The sequence below is a fragment of the Vulpes lagopus genome, chromosome 6 (genome assembly GCF_018345385.1).
Source record: "Vulpes lagopus strain Blue_001 chromosome 6, ASM1834538v1, whole genome shotgun sequence".
Lineage (NCBI taxonomy): Eukaryota > Metazoa > Chordata > Mammalia > Carnivora > Canidae > Vulpes > Vulpes lagopus.
In genome coordinates this window covers 121571045-121589817 of record NC_054829.1, presented here as the reverse complement: position 1 = coordinate 121589817, position 18773 = coordinate 121571045, and the positions used below count along the sequence as shown (strand labels likewise).

General features: G+C 34.3%; 1 protein-coding gene across 9 annotated transcripts in view; it reads right to left on the bottom strand.

Annotated features, from left to right (window-relative positions):
• The window catches only part of LARP1B (La ribonucleoprotein 1B), a 128053-nt gene that overhangs the window by 23625 nt on the left and 85655 nt on the right, over positions 1 to 18773 (bottom strand). For 8 of the 9 annotated variants that reach the window (XR_005988564.1, XR_005988565.1, XM_041760063.1 and 5 more), the window contains 2 exons: positions 1379 to 1590; positions 821 to 927 (listed from right to left, as the gene is read on the bottom strand). Coding sequence is in view for 7 of the 9 variants with exons in the window: in XM_041760063.1 (XP_041615997.1) it covers positions 821 to 927; positions 1379 to 1590 (319 nt within the window). In the remaining 2 variants the exon portion in view is untranslated. Of the gene's footprint in view, positions 1 to 820; positions 928 to 1378; positions 1591 to 18773 lie in introns of those variants that run through there. The other variant, XM_041760068.1, reaches the window with a different exon arrangement.

Genomic DNA, 18773 nt, shown 5'->3' with positions numbered 1-18773 from the left:
GTTTACAAGAAACACAAAGCAATTAGCAGTAAATCACCTCTGCATCCACTGTATAGGACAAAACATACCATATTATATTATGTAACTGGCACTATATCAAAGGTTTGCTCTATCATCTCTTTTGAGGTAAATAATAGGTTTTTTAAAAGAAATTCAAGCTAAAAGAAAAAGCACTTAATACTAACAATCAGCTAATCTAAGTTATTTCCCCTAAAAAGGAAAAATCTCAAAATAAAAATGTATTTTATTTCCATATTCTTTATATAGTTTGAATGGGTTGTTTAGCATATAAACTCACTAAGAACATACTATACTACTGAGAATATGGAATCTTACATAAACCTAAGTATTCTTTTTTTTTTTTAAGAGTTTACTTATTAATGAGAGACGTGGAGAGAGAACAGGGGCGGGGGGGGTGGGGTGGGCAGAGACACAGGCAGAGGGAGAAGCAGACTCCATGCAGGGAGCCTGACATGGGATTCGATCCCAGGTCTCCAGGATCAGGCCCTGGGCCGAAGGTGGCACTAAACTGCTGAGCCACCCTGGCTGCCGAACCTAAGTATTTTTTATCTAAGAGAACACATTTGTGGAAAAACTGGTTTAAATGGAAAAAAAAATTGTCCCACTCAATTATTCCTTAATGTACTTATTAGAAAATTGTCCTACTATTTCCCCACCTTTGGCTTCATTTTAAAAACTATTTTCATTGTTCCATAATTTATTAATATAATTAATTTTTAAATATTCCAAATGTCTAATTAGTACCTGTTTTCAACAAACTTAAAATAAAAAACAAAGCAATGTTTGACAATTATAGTACCTGACAGAAGATGTTCTTGGCCCGTGATCTCTGGAATCCATTACCCAACCAACATGACATTCTAGAGGGGGATTTGTACTATGTCTTGTTTTTCTTTTTCTTGGACTCTAAAGAAAAAGAAGTCAAACATTGCAATTATTTCAGTAGTGTGAACTTCACAAGTAAATTAAAACCCTCTGACTGTAAACTAGCTCAAACAGTTTCATACTGTGGATGACATTATGAAATCACATGAAGTCACAAAACTCAAATATCTCACATACAAGTTACAAAACTTAACAAAGAAGATCCTTTGCTAGGTTTCAACACAAGGATTACAAGATATACAGCTGAGTGTGATTCTTCATTATATCATCTGATGGACATTAATTACACTACAATTGTAAAGAAGTTATTCCTTAACCAGAGAAAACATCGTTATGGTAAAAATACAATTTTAAGTGAATTCTTACAATCTAAAATATATATTTTTCAAAATATGATAAAACGAAAAAGTCTCATTTTGTAATATTAAAGGATATACAATGCAGGCTTTATGTTCCTGGTTGTTTTGTGTACCTTTACATCAATAGCTTTTGGTTCTTTAACGACAGGATAAAATCTTGGTGTTTTGTTTGGATCTTGTAACCTGGGTGTTCGAGGTGTTTTAGGTGTCCTCACAGGATGAATTCTAGGAGATTCTGGAACTGCTGTGGGCAATGAATGGGCCAATGTTGCTAAAGATATTCCTGAAACATCAAACAGCTTCTGGGCTGATTCATCACTCAAATCTGCAAAATAAAAAGCTTGTTCAATGTACTTAGATGCTAAGAAAGTATTTTACTCTCAAAAGAATTTTTCATTAGAAACATTTCAAATATGTAGGAATAAAAAACACTTGTCTGCACATCACCTAGCTTTTACTAAATTTCAATTTTGCTATATCTGTTTCTGACTTTTTTAAAACAAAAAAATAGGCTGAAGCCCACTGTATAACCTTTCCCAATCCCATTTAACTTTTCCTCCTGAGAGACAACTAAGCTTTCAAATTTGGTATTTTTATCTATTATATGCATATATGTAATAACATTATTTTGCATAATTAACTTTACATAAATGACATTATACTCGATGTATCTTTTTACAAGCTTTTACAATCATATTTTGAGACCTGATTATTCAAGTTCTACTCATATAGCTTTGTTTGGTTTATTCACTTTTACTGCAGAATATTATGCTGTTATACAGCTATATAAAAATTTATCCATTCTCCCGAAGATATATATTTATATTATTTCTAAATTTTTGGTATAATCAAAGATGCTGCAATGAACATTGTTAAACATGTCCCTCTGTACAGATGTGAGCATGTCTCTAGGGTTTATATGTGAAATGGAAATGTTGACTAAAATGACACATGTATCTTCTGACTTACTGAGTACTGATTGCCAAGGTCCTTTCAATAATGAATGGTTTCACCGATTTATACTCCCACCAGCAGCATGAAAAAGTCTTAGCAATCTAATACCCTGGTTAAGATTAGGTTTTGTTTAGACGTTTAAATATTTTTCTAATAGGATTTAAATCGGGCTTCCTGCATGGAGCCTGCTTCTCCCTCTGCCTGTGTCTCTGCCTCTCTCTCTCAGTCTCTGTGTCTCTCAAGAATAAATAAATAAAATTTTTTTAAAAATTTAGGTTAAAATTTATTTTCTTATATATTATCCCATTAGATGCTAAGAACAAGTCCCAGTGGTTCCCTGAAAGCAAGGGCCATAATCTTGTATTTGTATACTAATGCCTACGATAGTGCTAAGAAAAAAACATACCAACCAAATGACTGATAACTGAGTTGTGTTAATACAGATTTTCCTTGGACCAAAAAGTTATGCAATCTCAAGGATACAACTATGATCATACACTGAAAAATATGTAAATCCAGCACCTCTGTAAAAGAAATATGTAAAGATCTAGGAACAATAACAGTAAGCTAACATCCAGATTATGGTCTCCTCCACTTCCCATTGATTTGGTTCTCTAAAAGAGATAAAGTCTGGAGCACAAAGTATAATATGAGCCTGGGAAATCCTGAGTCAGAAAGCAGTGAAGTTAAAAAAGAAAAAAGAAACTAGAATAGGTCATGAGGATACAGCGGCAAACTTCAGTGGACCCCACTAGTCAAAAATGAAGTACTCTCACCACTAAAAATAATGATTGAAATTGATTAAACATGTCAAATAAGTAGGTTCTGTGAATTCATAATGGTACCTTATAACTTAATCACATTTGTAGGTTGCTAGGGCACAAAATTTACTGTTCTAAAAACTGATAAACCGAATACAAGAAATAAGCATTTTTCCTTCCTTTCTCGGAAAGACTGAATTTCAGAGCAACGAAAGTGTTGATAAAATAATATTCTTCTTCATAGAATTCTAGTTAAAAAATACAGAAGGAATGATAGAATTAGAAGATTACTATTTTGCAACTCTAAAGAAATAGAGGATCTAGGGAATATTCATTGCTAACACTTAAAATAATTTAGTAGGGCGGCCCTGGTGGTGCAGCGGTTTAGCGCTGCCTGCAGCCCGGGGTGTGATCCTGGAGACCCGGGATCGAGTCCCACATCGGGTTCCCTGCATGGAGCCTGCTTCTCCCTCTGCCTCTCTCTCTCTGTGTCTCAATAAATAAATAAAATCTTAAAAAAAAAAAAACCATTTAGTAAAATGTTGAAGGGAGATTCAACATCAAAGACACAATCCCTGAAAGGAACAACTGATAAACAGAGCTTCACTGAAATGAAAAAAAAAAAAAAAAACAAAAAAAAAACATCTGATACACAAATGACACTGGCAAGAGAAAAAGACAAGTCAAACTAAAAGAAAATATTTGCAAAAGACACATCTACTAAAGGACTATTAGCCAAAATATATAAAGAACTCTTAAAATTCAACAAAAAGAAAACAAACCAATTTAAAAAATCTGAACAGATACATTAAAGAAGAGATACATATGACACATAAGCACAGGCAAAGATGTCCCACATCACATGTTACCACAGAAATATAAATAAAAATCAAATACCACCACACACCTATGAGAATGGCCAAAATCCAGAACTCTGGAAACACCAAATGCACACAAGGATATGGAGCAACAGGATCTCTTATTCATTAGTGGTGGGAATGCAAAATGGTATAGTCACTTTGGAAGACAGTTTGGCAGTTTTGTACAAAACTAAACATACTCTTACCATATGATCTAGGAATCACCATTCCTTGGTACATACTTAAAGAAGCTGAAAACTTATGTCCACACAAAAACTTGTACAGTAGCTTTATTAATAACTGCCAAAACTTGGAACCAATGAAGATCCTACAGTAGATGAATGAACAAGCTATGGTATATCCAGACAATATACAATACTGTATATTATGCAGTACTAAAAACATATGAGCTATTAAACTATGAAAACACATGGAGGAATTGTAAATGCATATTACTAAGTGAGAGAAGCCAATGTGAAAAGGCTACATACTGTACAATTCCAACTATTCAATATTCTGGAAAAGAAAAGCTATTGAAACAATAGAAAGATCAATGGTTGCTAGGGGTTGGAGGGATGGTGGGAGGAATGTGAATAGGCGAAATCTAGAGGATTTTCACTTTGTATGATACTACAGTGGTGGATACATGTCATTATACATTTGTTAAAACCCAAAAAATGTACAATACCAAGAGTGAACCTTAATGTAAACTATGAACTTTGGGTAATAATGATGTGTTGGTGTGGGTTCATCAGTTCTAACAAATGTATCACTCTGATGTGGGATATTGCTATGAGGAAGCAGTATCCTTCATCAGATGGGTAACAGTCATTGTAAGCTCAGGGGAGGGAGAAAATGGGAAATCTCTGCATCTTAGTCTTAATTTTACTGTGATCCTATAGCTGTTCTTTAAAAAAGTCTTTAGAAAAAAAAGTTGAAACTTTATGATGAGTGGATCAGGCCAATAACATTTAAACCTAATAATGATCAATCATAGCAGCCGTAAAAGAGAACCTAAAGACACTATATGATGTAATTGGAAGTAAATAACTCCTTCTAAGAGATAGTCTTGTGACCAGAAATATAAAAATCCTGAATATACTAAATCTTCTACATCTAAATACTAGTTCATATGGAATAGAGGAGATAAAGGAACATACTGAATGATATGAAGATACAAACAGTTAAATCTGGATTATAAAAAATCTTATGACAAATTAACCAGTTTCTTCAAGTCATTGGCATGGAAAAACAAGAGAAGAGGAATGCTTACAGATTAAGAGTAACTTAATTGTCCTATCAATCAAGTGGAATGTATGTACCTTTTTTGGTCCTGATTTAAACAACCAATTTGAAAAAGTATATACCAGACACCAGGGAAAACCAAACATAAGCAGCACATATATACAACGAAGTATTTGCAGAAGAAATGATATTTGAATGAAATGAGACTCAACATGAGATACCAGAAACAGATGGGGAACAAGGTACAGACGAAAAAAAGAATGTCAGACTATTAACAATTGTTGAAATTTGGTAACATAATTACTTGGGAGTTCATTAAATAGCCCTCTCGACTTCTGATTTTATCCAACATTTCCATATTAAAAATCAAGTTTATTTTCAGGTTTATATTTATTTTATTCCAGATTTAATTACATGTAAATTTTACCCACCAATAATAGCAGATATGTCAATTTTGTGAAGACTAAAACCTATAGACTGTTATCTCAAAAGAAACATTTTACAAAATTTTTACAATCTATATACCAATTTAAAATATTGTGAGATAAAATTATCAAAAATGGTTAAGATAAGCACAAATATGTAAAATATTTACAGTAGATATAAAAATTTTATTGCTAGAAATAAGTAATTAGGGAACAAGAATATATTAACTTTTTTTTAATCAACTATAAGCCTAGAATGAAATATGAGTATCATCTGGATATTACACTTCTTAATCAAAATGATGGGGCATCTCTTGTACAAGAATGTTCAAAAATTATTTTTTTAAAAATTTATTTTTCATAACAGCAATAACTGGAAAAAATAAAAATATCAACTGTCAAATAGAAAAACAAAATGTATTATGTCCATACTATAGAATACTATTTATCAATATAAAAAGAAGCAAAGGACCAATATGAGCAATGTCATGGATTAACCTCAAATATATTAGTTGAAAAAAGCTGGATGCATGACAGCATATCATATGGTTCCATTTATATGAAATTTCTATGAAATGCAAAAACATACAGACAAAAAAGCAGATTACTAGAAACCTCAAACTGAAGTTCAGTGTTGAGACTGACTGCAAATGATCATAAGGGAACTTTCTAGCATGATGAATTTTTCTAAAACTGAATTGTGGTGCTACTGTATAAAAACTATACAAAGTTACTGAAACTCATGAAACAATACACAAATGGGTTAGTTTTAGTATGTAAAACCGTATCTCAAAAAATCTATTTAAAAACAAAACAAAACAAAAAACAAAAATACCCAGCCCATCTACTCTTCAGGGAAGCTCAATTGTAACTGTCTATTATACAATTTTCCTACAAGTTTCTCAGAGAAGAGTGATATTTCAGAGAACTAGGCAAAAGTACTGATTTTCAAAGTATAGTTCCAACCAGCATCATCAGCATGATATAGGAACATGTTAGAAGTATATATTTTCAGGTCCTACCTCCATTTACTAAACTAAAAATTCTGGGTACAGAGTCCTTTAATTTGTTTTAACAAGCCCTTCAGGTGAATACAATCTTGCTAAAGTTTAAGAACCAATGGACTAAGGGGTATGCTAACTATTCTTCTACTTAACACATCCCAAAATTTTACTGCCAAATCAAATCTTTGCACAGCTGCATACCTGAACCGTATGAACCTTGTCCCTAGTATGTATTGTTTTTATAGATAGAAACTGCCTTTAATAGTATTCAATATAATGCTATTGGTGATCAATGAAGAATGATAATAAAAAGTACTACATAAGGACCAGCAATTCAGTTTCTTTTTCTTTTTCTTTTTTTTTTTTTTTATTTATGATGGTCACGGTGGGGGTGGGCGGGGGGCAGAGACATAGGCAGAGGGAGAAGCAGGCTCCATGCACTGGGAGCCTGACGTGGGATTCCATTCCTGGTCTCCAGGATCGCGCCCTGGGCCAAAGGCAGGCGCTAAACTGCTGCGCCACCCAGGGATCCCTAGTTTCTTTTATAAATACAATGCCTTTGAAGCAGCAGATGTTTTCTGTCAATGCAAGATTGTATATAATTTTGGCTTTTCAAGTTATAAAGTTCTTGTTGAAACTACTCAATCCTGCCACTGTAACACAGCCACAGACCACATGTAATAAAGGTATGGCCAGATTAGACTATATGGCAGGCCAGTTTTGACTCATAATGTATATTCACTGAACCTGAAGAGTCAGAAAGATATCGAAATACTGGATTTATACTTTGCTGCAAAGGAAGTTATTACAACTACATTTTATGTATTGAATAAGGTAGAGGAAAATATAAACATATCAAAAGAGATAAAGATAACAATAACCAAACTTCTAGAGAAGAAAACATAAACACTGAGGGGAAAAAATGCACTGAATGGATATAAAAATATATTAGACACAGCAGAAGAAAAGAGATGAACTTGAAGAAATAGGAGTAGAAATAACCCAAACAAAACAGAGAAAAGAAACTGGGGGGGTTGGGAGGGAGGAGGAGAAGAGAGCATTAGTGAGACATGGAATAACTTCAAGTAGCCTAATATACGTGTAATTGAGATCTTGTAATTGAAAATGAAACAGAAAAGAAGTACAGAAAAAAATAAATTTTTAAAATGTCAACTATTAATTTTAAATAATTCTGAAATTTTTCCAAATTTGATTAAAAACACATCTACACATAGATCCAAAAACCCAAAAGCCCCAAGTGCAGGAACATGAAGAAAATTACACCAAGACAATCATAATTAAATTGCTTACAATAAGAGATAAAGAGAATATATTAAAAACAGCATCAATAGCATTTATCCTATCTTAGCAGAGAAAAAAACAATTAAAAAATTAATAAAGCCTCAGGAATCTATAATATGACAACAAAACGTCTAGAAGGGATGAAAGAGTGCAAAGCTAAAAAAAACTTTTTAAAGAAATAAAAGCCAAAAACTCTTGAGTTTGGCTAAAGGCATTAATTACAGATTTAAAAAACTGAGACAACCTCATAAAGAAGCCCATGCCCAGACACACCACCCACCTAGGTGCTGAAAATTCAAGACAAATAAAAGTTCTTCAAAGTTGCTAGAGAAAAAGAACTAATTACATGTATAGATTTAATGACAATTTTTTTAAAATAAGAAAACATGGAAGCCAGAAAGAAGTGGCATGACAGTTTTAAAGTGCTGAAAGTGGGGCGCTGGATGGCTCAGTCTGTTGAGCATCCATCCTACTCTTGGTTTTGGCTCAGATCATGATCTCAGGGTTGTGAAATTGAGCCCCCACATCGTTGTTGGGCGCTGCACTCAGTGGGGAGTCTATTTCAGATTCTCTCTTGCTCTCTCCCTCTCCTTCTATCCCTCTTCCCCCACTCACATGAACCACTCTCTTTCTGTCTCTCTCTCTCTCTTGCTCTCTCCCTCTCCTTCTGTCCCTCTTCACCCACTCACATGAACCACTCTCTTTCTGTCTCTCTCTCTCTCAAATAAATAAATAAATCTTTAAAGTGCTTAATGAAAAGAACTGTCAATCGAGAATACTATACATAGTGAAAACATTGTTTGGGAATGAAGGTTAGATAAAGACATCATCAGACAAAGGAAAACTAAGACAAACCATAGCCAGCAGAACCGCCCTCAGAGAACTGCTAAAGAAAATATTTCAGACAGAAGAAAACGACATAAGAAGGAAATGTGGAACATCAAAAGTAGAGGAAGAGCAAGAGAAATGGTAAATATCTTGATATGCATATTCTCCTTTCAAATTCTTTAAAATATACTTGGTAGTTATCATTCTCAACGGGGAAAAACTGAGAGCTTCTCCCCCAACGTCAGAAATACGGCAGAGATGTCCACTATCACCATTGCTGTTCAACATAATAGTAGAAGTCCTAGCTTCAGCAATCAGACAAAAAGAAATAAAAAGCATTTGAATCAGCAAAGAAGTAGTCAAACTCTCACTCTTTGCAGATATGATATTCTATATTGAAAACCCAAAATACACCACCCTAAAATTGCAAAAACTTTTACAGAAATTCAGCAAAGTGGCAGGACGTAAAATCAGTGCACAGAAATCAGTTGCATTTCTATACACTAACAATGAAACCAAAGAAAGAGAAATTAAGGAGTCAATCCCAGTTACAATTGCACCAAAACCCGTAAGATATGTAGGAATAAACTTAACCAAAGAGGGACACCTGAGTGGCTCAGCAGTTGAGTGTCTGCCTTCGGCTCAGGTTGTGATCCCAGGATCCAGCATCAAGTCCCACATCGGGCTCCCTGTGGGGAGCCTACTTTTCCCTCTGCTGTATCTCTGGCTCTCTCTATGTGTACCTCAAATCTTTATTTAAAAAAAAAAAACCTAACCAAAGAGGCAAAGGATCGGTACTCAGGAAACTATAGAACACTCATGAAAGAAATTGAGGAAGATACAAAGAAATGGAAAAACGTCCCATACTCATAGATTGGAAGAACAAATAATGTGAAATTAGAAAAAAAAAAAAAAGGCAACTCTGTTTCCTTTTTCTGCCCTCTCTGGATTATCTGTAGTTTTTTTTTTCTTCTAATTTTAATTTTCCTATGGAAAGTTTGGCCATATATGGCCTTTTTTGTATAATTATTTTATAATTTATTTTAATGGTTACTCTAAAGATTATAAAACACAGATTTTGCACAGTTTACTGAGAAGAAATATTTTACTCCTTTAGTAGGAATGTAGAAACTATTTTCAGTGTGTTTCTTTATGCTATGCTACCTAGAGCAATCTATATATTCAATACAATCCCTATCAAACCACCATCAACTTATTTCACAGAGTTGGAACAAATAACTCTAAAATTTGTATGGAACCAGAAAAGACCCTGAATAGCCAAAGGAATGTTGGAAAAGAAAACCAAAACTGATGGCATCACAATTCTGGACTTCCAGCTCTATCACAAAGTTGTAATCATCAAGACAGGATGGTACTGGCACAAAAAACAGACACACAGATCAATGGAACAGAAGAGATAACCCAAAAATGGACCCTCAACTATATGGTCAACTAATCCTTGACAAAGCAGAAAAGCATATCCAATGGAAAAAAAGTCTCTTCAACAAATGGTGTTGGGAAAACTGGACAGTCACACGCAGAACAATAAAACTGGACCACTTCCTCACACCATACATAAGAATTGACTCAAAACAGATGAAAGACCTAAATGTGAGACAGGAATCCCTCAAAATTCTAGAGAAGAACACAGGCAGCAACCTCTATGACCACAGCTGCAGCAACTTCTTACTAAACACGTCCCCAAAGACAAGGGAAACAAAGGCAAAAATGAACTATTAGGACCTCATCAAGATAAAAAGCTTTTGCAGAGCAAAGGAAACAGTTGATAAAACCAAAAGACAACCAACAGAATGAGAGGAGATATTTGCAAATGACATATCAGAGAAAAGGCTAGTATCCAAAATCTATAAAGAACTTCTCAAACTCAACACCCAGAGAACAAATAATCCCATCACAAAATGGGAAGAAGACATAAACAGTCATTTCTCCCTAGAAGACATCCAAATGGCCAACAGACACTTTAAAAAAATGCTCAACATCACTCGGCATCAGGCAAATACAAATTGAAAACCACAATGAGATACCACCTCACACAGGTCAGTATGGCTAAAATTAACAAGTCAAGAAACGACAGATGCGGCAAGGATGCAGAGAAAGAGGAACCCTCTTACACTGTTGGTGGGAATGCAAGCTGGCACAAGCCACTCTGGAAAACAGTATGGAGGATCCTCAAAAACTTGAAAATAGAGCTACCCTTATGACCTAGCAATTGCACCACTAGGGATTTACCCCAAAGATACAAATGTGTAGTGCTCTGAAGGGCCACCTGCACCCTAGTGTTTATAGCAGCAATGTCCACAATAGGCAAACTATGGAAAGAACTCAGATGTCCATCGACAGATGAATGGGTAAAGAAGTGGTACATATACACAATGAAATACTACTCAGCCATCTTTAAAACTGAAATCTTGCCTTTTGTAACGGTGTGGATGGACTAACATGTATTATGCTAAGTGAAATAAGTCAGTCAGAAAAAGTCAATTATCATATGATCTCACTCATATGTGGAATTTAAGAAACAGAGTATCACAGAGGAAAAGAGGGAAAAAAATCAAATAAGATGAAATCAGAGAGTGACAAACCATAAGAGATTCATAATCATAGGAACCAGACTGAGGGTTGCTGGAGAGTTGAGGGGTTGGGTGGATGGGGTAACTGGGTGATGGACATTAAGGAGGGCATGTGATATAGTGAGCACTGGGAATTATATAAGACTGATATAGCACTGGCCTCTACTTTCAAAACCAATAATATATTACATGTTAATTAGTTGAATTTAAATAAAATAAATTTTTTTTAAAAAGTAAAACTTAGATGAGATTTTCAATGAATGAAGATATGACCATAGGATAAAGAAACACACTGAAAATAAGTTTCTACATTCCTACCGAAGGAGTAAAATATTTCTTCCCAATAAACTGTGCAAAGTTTGTGTTTTACAATTCTTAGAGTAACCATTAAAATAAATTATAAAATAATTATATAAAAAAGGCCATATATGGCCAAACTTTCCATAGGAAAATTAAAATTAGAAGAAAAAAAACTACAGAGAATCCAGAGAGGGCAGAAAAAGGAAACAGAGCAACAAAAAGTAGAGAACAAAGAGAAAACAAATAGTAAATGGTGGATCTAAATTCAAACGTATTAATAATTACTTCAGGGTAAAAAAAAAATTACTTCAGGATAAACAGTTTAAACACACCAGTTAAAAGACAGATTGTCAGATTGAATAAAAAAAAAAAATGACTCAACTTCTCTTACATAATCAGAATGGCCAAAATAAAAAAGACAAGAAATAAGAAGTGTTTGTGAGGATGTGGAGAAAAAGAAGCCCTCTTGGTGGTGGTAATGTAAATTGGTACATTTCTGAGGAAAACAGTATGGAAGTTACTTGAAAAATTAAAAACAGATATATGTTATAATCCAATAATTCTACTACTGGGTATTTACCCAAAAACACTAATTTGAAAAGATATATGCAAATGCCCCTTGTTTTATTGCATTATTTACAATAGCCAAGATATGGAAGCAAACTAAGTGTCCACACACAGATGAATGGATAGAGAAGATATATACCATACAGTATGCAATATTCCTCAGCCATAAAAAGGGATAAGATTTTGCCATTTGTGGCAATGTAGAAAGAACTAAAGGATACTAAGCTAAGCAAAATAGTCAGACAGAGAAAGTCAAATACCGTATGATTTCACTTATATGTTGAATCTAAAAAACAAAACAAATGAATAAACAAAAAGAAGAATCAGACCTATAAACACAGAAAAAAGCTGATTGTTGCCAGACGGGTGGGGCTTGGGAAGATGGGCAAAATAAGTGAAAACAAAATGAGTGAAAGGAAGCAGGAAATACAAGCTTCTGGTTATAGAATAAGTCATGGGAATAAAAGGTACACCATAGTGAATATAGTCAATGATGTTGTAATAGCACTGCAGGGTGACAGATGATAGCTACACATGTGGTGAGATACAAAGTATACAGAGATCCTGAATCAATACGTTGCACACCTGATATTAATGTAACCTGCATGTTAACTATATTCAAATAAAAGAATTTTTTAAAAAGATGACCCAACTGTATGCTATGTATAACTAACTTAATAGGCTAAAGCAAAGGAGGGGAAAAATTACACTGTATATCATGCAAACAGTAATCAAGACAAACCTGGAATGGCTATATAAAAATAAGATAAATTAGATTCAAAACAAAGAAAATTACCAGAAATAAAGGCAATATTTACTGAATAAAAAGGTCAACTCATTAAGAGGACACAAAAGAGAGGTGAATTCCACCTTCCCCCCTTTTTGTTCTATTCAGGCTCTCAATGGACATTGGGGAAGACAATCTACTAAGCCAATTCAAATACTAATCTCATCTAGAAATAGCCTCATTGAAAAAATCCAGAAATACTGCTTAACCAAATATTCCATCATCCTGATCCAATTAAGTTGATACATAGGATTAACATTACAAAGGATAATACATGAAAATCAATCATATTTCTATATAATAGCAATAAACAATTAGAAAGTAAAGATTTTAAAGCAACATTTACAATAGCACCAAACCATAAAATATTTATGGATATGGCTAATAAAATATGTACACCCAAAACTTGTATCCAGAATAGAGAACTCTCAAAGCTCAATAAGAAAACTAGGGGTGCCTGGGTGACTTAGCTGGTTAAGTGTTTGCCTTCAGCTCAGGTCATGACCCCAGCGTCCTGGGATCAAGTCCCACATCGTTGGGCTCCCTGCTCAGTGGGGAACCTGCTTCTCCCTCTCCCTCTGTCACTCTATCTGCTCGTTCTCTCTCTCTCAAATAAACAAATAAAATCTTTTTAAAAAACTGAATATACACTTTACTAAAAAATTAAAAATACAAAATAAGTTAATAAAAAGACATTTAAAAATAAAAAGTACTCAATAAAAAAAATTAAAAATTTGAGCAGATATTTTACCAGATATACTGATGCCAAATGAGCACATAAAAAGATACTCAACACTGTTAGTCACAATGAGATACCGCTACATATCTATTAGAATGGCAATATTTTTTTAAACCAGGTGCCAGTGAGGACGTGGGGCAATTGGAACCATCATGCATTGCTGGTGGGAGTAAAAAAATCACATAGCAACTTTGGAAAACAGGCTTAGCAGTTCCTTAAACATACACTTACAAGACCCAGCAATCCCACTCCTAAGTCTTTACCCAGATGAAATGAAACATATTCACAAATTTGTAAGCAAATACTGATAGCAGCTTTATTCATAATCACCAAAAATTAAAAACAACCACATGCCCTTCAACTAATGATAAACTGCTTACATCCAATGCAATGGAATACTACTTACCCACAGAAAGGAACAAACACCACACAAAAATATGGATGAATTTCAAATGCATTATGCTAAATGAAAGAAGCCAGACTCAAAAGACTATATTCTATGTGATTTTATTTATATGATATTCTGGCTGAAATATAACGACAAAAAAATAGGAAACAGGCTGCCAAAAAAGTTGGGCATGGAGTTGATGAAAAGAGAAATGGGAGAATGTGTACAGCATAATGAACTGTGTTTTAGAAGGTGACAGCTACGTAATTGTATGCATCTGTCAAAATCCCAGAAACTGTACATACAAAAAACATGAAATTTAATGAATATAAATTATATTTTAACTTTTTTCAAAGAAATCAAAATGATAACTCTGGATCCTTATAAGGTGGTCAGAATGAAAGGAGGGGGACAGGTTAGGAGCCATTAAAATTAACAAATGGGAAAATGATGGTATCTTCTGCAGGGTGATAGAAGTAGAAAAGGTGAAAAGTGGTCAGGTTCTTGGCATATTTTAAGGAGTTATGAAAATAATCAGCTAATGAATAAGATATAGAAGTTGAAAAAGAAAGATCAAGGATGACACCAAGATTTTTTTTTTACCTGTACAATTAGAAAATGGAATTTACATTATTCCAAAAATGGAATATTTACAGAGATGTGGAAGTCTGTGAGAAGTCCTTGGAAAGGGGTGACAATTCAGACTTGGTCAAGATTTTGGACATGAAATTTGGGATGTTCATAAAATATCCAAGTGAAACTGTTGACTACACAGCTGATGTTTATAAAAACTAAGGATGGAGGTCTTTACACATATAAATTTGATATTCATTAGCATAATGCTATTTAAAACTATGAGACTAAATACTGAGAAGTTATTGAGGATAAGAAACAAATGTGAAGACTGAGTCCTAATCATCCATAGCTTGGGGAAATGGGGAAGAATTAGCAAAAAGACTCAATGAAGTAGAAAGAATTAAGTAAATAGTGTCTCGGAAGAAGAATGTGTTTCAAGACAGAGCATAATTGATCTAAAGCTGATGTTAGGTAAGATGAGGATTGATTTAATCCATCTTAAATATGGAGAGATTTGGAGGCACTATCAAAAGCTGATTTAGGGTGTGACAAACAGAGGGCTGATGGATGCGGTATAGGGGATAAACAGGAGACAGATACTGAAGACAGTGAAATCAAACACCACCTTTATGCCTTAAATTCTAAATGGCATCAGCAGTTCTTTTTTATTAGTATCATTGTTTTATAGCATTTCCCACTTTTTTAATCTTTATTTTTAAAAAATATTTTATTTATTTTAGAGAGACAGAGCTTGCGGGTAGGAGTGGGGGGGGGGACAAGGAGATATGGAGAAGGAAAGAGATCATCTCAAGCAGACTGTGCGCTGAGCATGGAGCTAGACACAGGGATTGATCTCACAACCCTGACCTGTGACCTGAGCTAAAATCAAGAGTCCCACACTCAAGGTTTCCCCTCACCCCTTCTAATCTTTTAATCTCTCTGTATACTCTATTCAGCAGACAGCTGAATTTTCTTTAAATTCATCGATAATTGTTTTTCAAACTGAAAGTTAATCTATTTGGCACTTTTTTATCATAGCAATACTGGATTGACTTTATCTTCTTAAGTTTCGCTAATTTAATTTTTTGTTCCTATTCTTTAAAATTGGAAGTTATAGCACAAAAATAAAGATTGATATATGATTTTAAAAATGGAGATTATTTATAAACTGAGAACAAGAAATTAAGCACGAGGGATGCGGGTGGCTCAGTGGTTGAGTGTCTGCCTTGACTCAGGGCGTGATCCTGGGGTTCCGGGATTGAGTCCCACTTCTGGCTCCCTGCATGGAGCCTGCTTCTCCCTCTGCCTATGCCTCTCTCTGTGTGTCTCTCATAAATAAATAAATAAAATCTTAAAAAAAAAAAAAGAAATTAAGTATGAAAGAAATTCAAGTTTTCCAAGTACACTGTATTAAATATCTGAGATTTGTGCAAATATCTGAAATTTAATTTAAAAAGCTTACTTTACCTAGGAAGACAAAATTTTAAAGAAACATAGAGTTGATACCTATGTACCCACCAACTAGATCAACACATAAATTCCAGATGCAGGCAAGCCTATGTGCAGACCTTTCTTTTGTGTGTGTGTGTGTGTGTGTGTGTGTGTGTGTGTGTGTGTGCAGACCTTTCAAATGGGTTTCTCCCCTTTTCTTAGGAGTAAACCACTATATTAAATTTTTTGAGTTAACAATTCCCACTGCTCTTCACAGTGTCTATGTGCTATGCATATACCATGAATTTTATGTTTCATATGATACTAGATTTAATGAACTCCTTTGTGTCTAGCTTATTTTATACAACTTCTATTTTTAAGATCAACCTATTTTGTCACAATGAGCTTTAGTTCTTTCATTTTCCACTGCCGGATATTTTTCCTTTATATGAATATAACACATCTTATTATACAGTCTATTATAAATGGGCATTTAAAATTTTTCATTTGTTTTTTTCTATTATGACGTTACTATAAATGGTCTTTTGGTAAACATTTACAAGAATATCTCTTGAAGTGAAACTGTTGGTTTATAACATGATATGTCACTGTGGTTAAAACTGGCAAATCTCAACAAAGTAAAGATGAGAGCATCTTTTCATATTTACTGGCTATTCACTTTTTCTCTGTATGAATTTCTACTGTTTCATTTATTATTTTTTCTACTAACAGTAACAGTTTTTCATGTTGATTTTCACAGTTTTAGATTTTTATGATACTAATTTTTTGTTACTTTTATACACTGCAAAATTCACCTAATTTAGGACTTTCATTCTCTCCATGATGTACTTAGCAGCATAAATGATCAATTTTAATGTACTTAAACAAGACAAAAAATCTTGTAATTGGGCTGAACACACCTAGTGGAATACCATAAAACTTAAATTTTTGAAGTATAAAGTTGTTTAAAAGTTTAAGGAGGGGCAGCCCTGGTGGCTCAGCGGTTTAGCGCCGCCTGCAGCCCAGGGTGTGATCTTGGAGACCCTGGATCGAGTCCCACGTCAGGCTCCCTGCATGGAGCCTGCTTCTCCCTCTGCCTGTGTCTCTGCCTCTCTCTCTTCTCTCTGTCTATTCTCATGAATAAATAAATAAAATCTTTTAAAAGAATAAATAAAAATTTAAAAGAGATTTAGGACCACTTGGGTGGCTCAGTCAGTTAGGCATCTGCCTTCAGCTCAGGTCATGATCTTAGAGTCCTAGGATCAGGCCGTCTCAGGTCCTTGCTTATTCCTCTCCCCCTGCCCCTCCCCCAGCCTGTGCTTTCTCTCTCTCTTTCTGTCAAATAAATAAATAAAATCTTTTAAAAACATAAAAGTTTAAAGATATTTAAAAGAAGTAAACTTTCAGTATTCATAGTAATAGTATAATTTAATATTATTCTAAAACTATTTTATCAAAGGATAAACAAGTAAATAATTCTGCTACTGTGGTTAGGAACAAAGTTTTTTTTTCATGTAAGTAAAAAGCAGTACAAATACAAAATCACACAAATTAAAATTATAACCTTTAAGCCTAAAGTTGAACAGAAAATATCAACATGAATTTATAATGTATTTTTCTTTAAAAAACAATTCTAAGCTCTTTCAATTGAAAAAGCCTAGAAACAATAACTAACTCAGTAGCAACTCAAATACTTACAAAACTTATCATGCCTGCTGGCAAACAAGAAAGTTAACGTCTCAACTCCACTATCACAGAAGAAAGCAGTGAGACATAGACCTGAAGCTAAAAGCCAATAAACTGATGAGTGACAAAAGCATCAATATGAGGGGATCCCTGGGTGGCTCAGCAGTTTAGCGCCTGCCTTCGGCCCAGGGCCTGACCCTGAAGTCCTGGGATCGAGTCCCACACTGGGTTCCCTGCATGGAGCCTGCTTCTCCCTCTGCCTGTGTCTCTGTCTCTCTGTGCCTCTCATGAATAAATAAAATCTTAAAAAAAAAAGCATCAATAAGATAACTACAATATGGGTACCTGGGTTGCTCTATTGGTTAAGCTGCGATCTCACAGGGGCCTGAGACCCAGCCCTATTTCAGGCTTTCTGCTCAGCAGGGGGTCTGCTTCTCTCTCTCTCCCCTTGCTTCCCCCCCTCGTGTTCCCTCCCTCTATCTAATAAATAAAATCTTTTAAAAACTCCAATACAGTGAAACACATCTAATGCATTTATGAAACCATAATGATAATTTAAAAAGGAACAAAAAAATTAAACCTCATTGGTGATCAATGAAATATGTTAGGGAACCAACTCATCACTTTGAAAACTAGTGAAGAGAGAAAAAAAAACCTGAGCATTTATTCTCTTTCCTGTAAGACCTCTATCTCAGGATAAACAAATAATCAATTAGGGGGATTTCTTTTTATGGAAGTATTCTATCTACTAAATTTAAGAAGCAATGACAAAAATAGAATCATCACCATTTTGCAGTCTCTTGTGACATAAAAGCTCCAAGCAATGATTATCAATGGCTATTAAGGCCACAAAGAGACAATTGAGCATTATGTGCCTCCTGGTAGAAATATTCAGTAATTATATATGACATATTCTTGTAAAAGTTTAAGCCTCAATCTGCTCAAGTCTCTGTATCAAAATAACAGTTACTGACAATTCAGGACCTGAAAACAGGTTAAATGAGACCATTGAGATGTAATCATCAAAATTCAGAATTTGAGACATTATAGAAGACAACAACCCA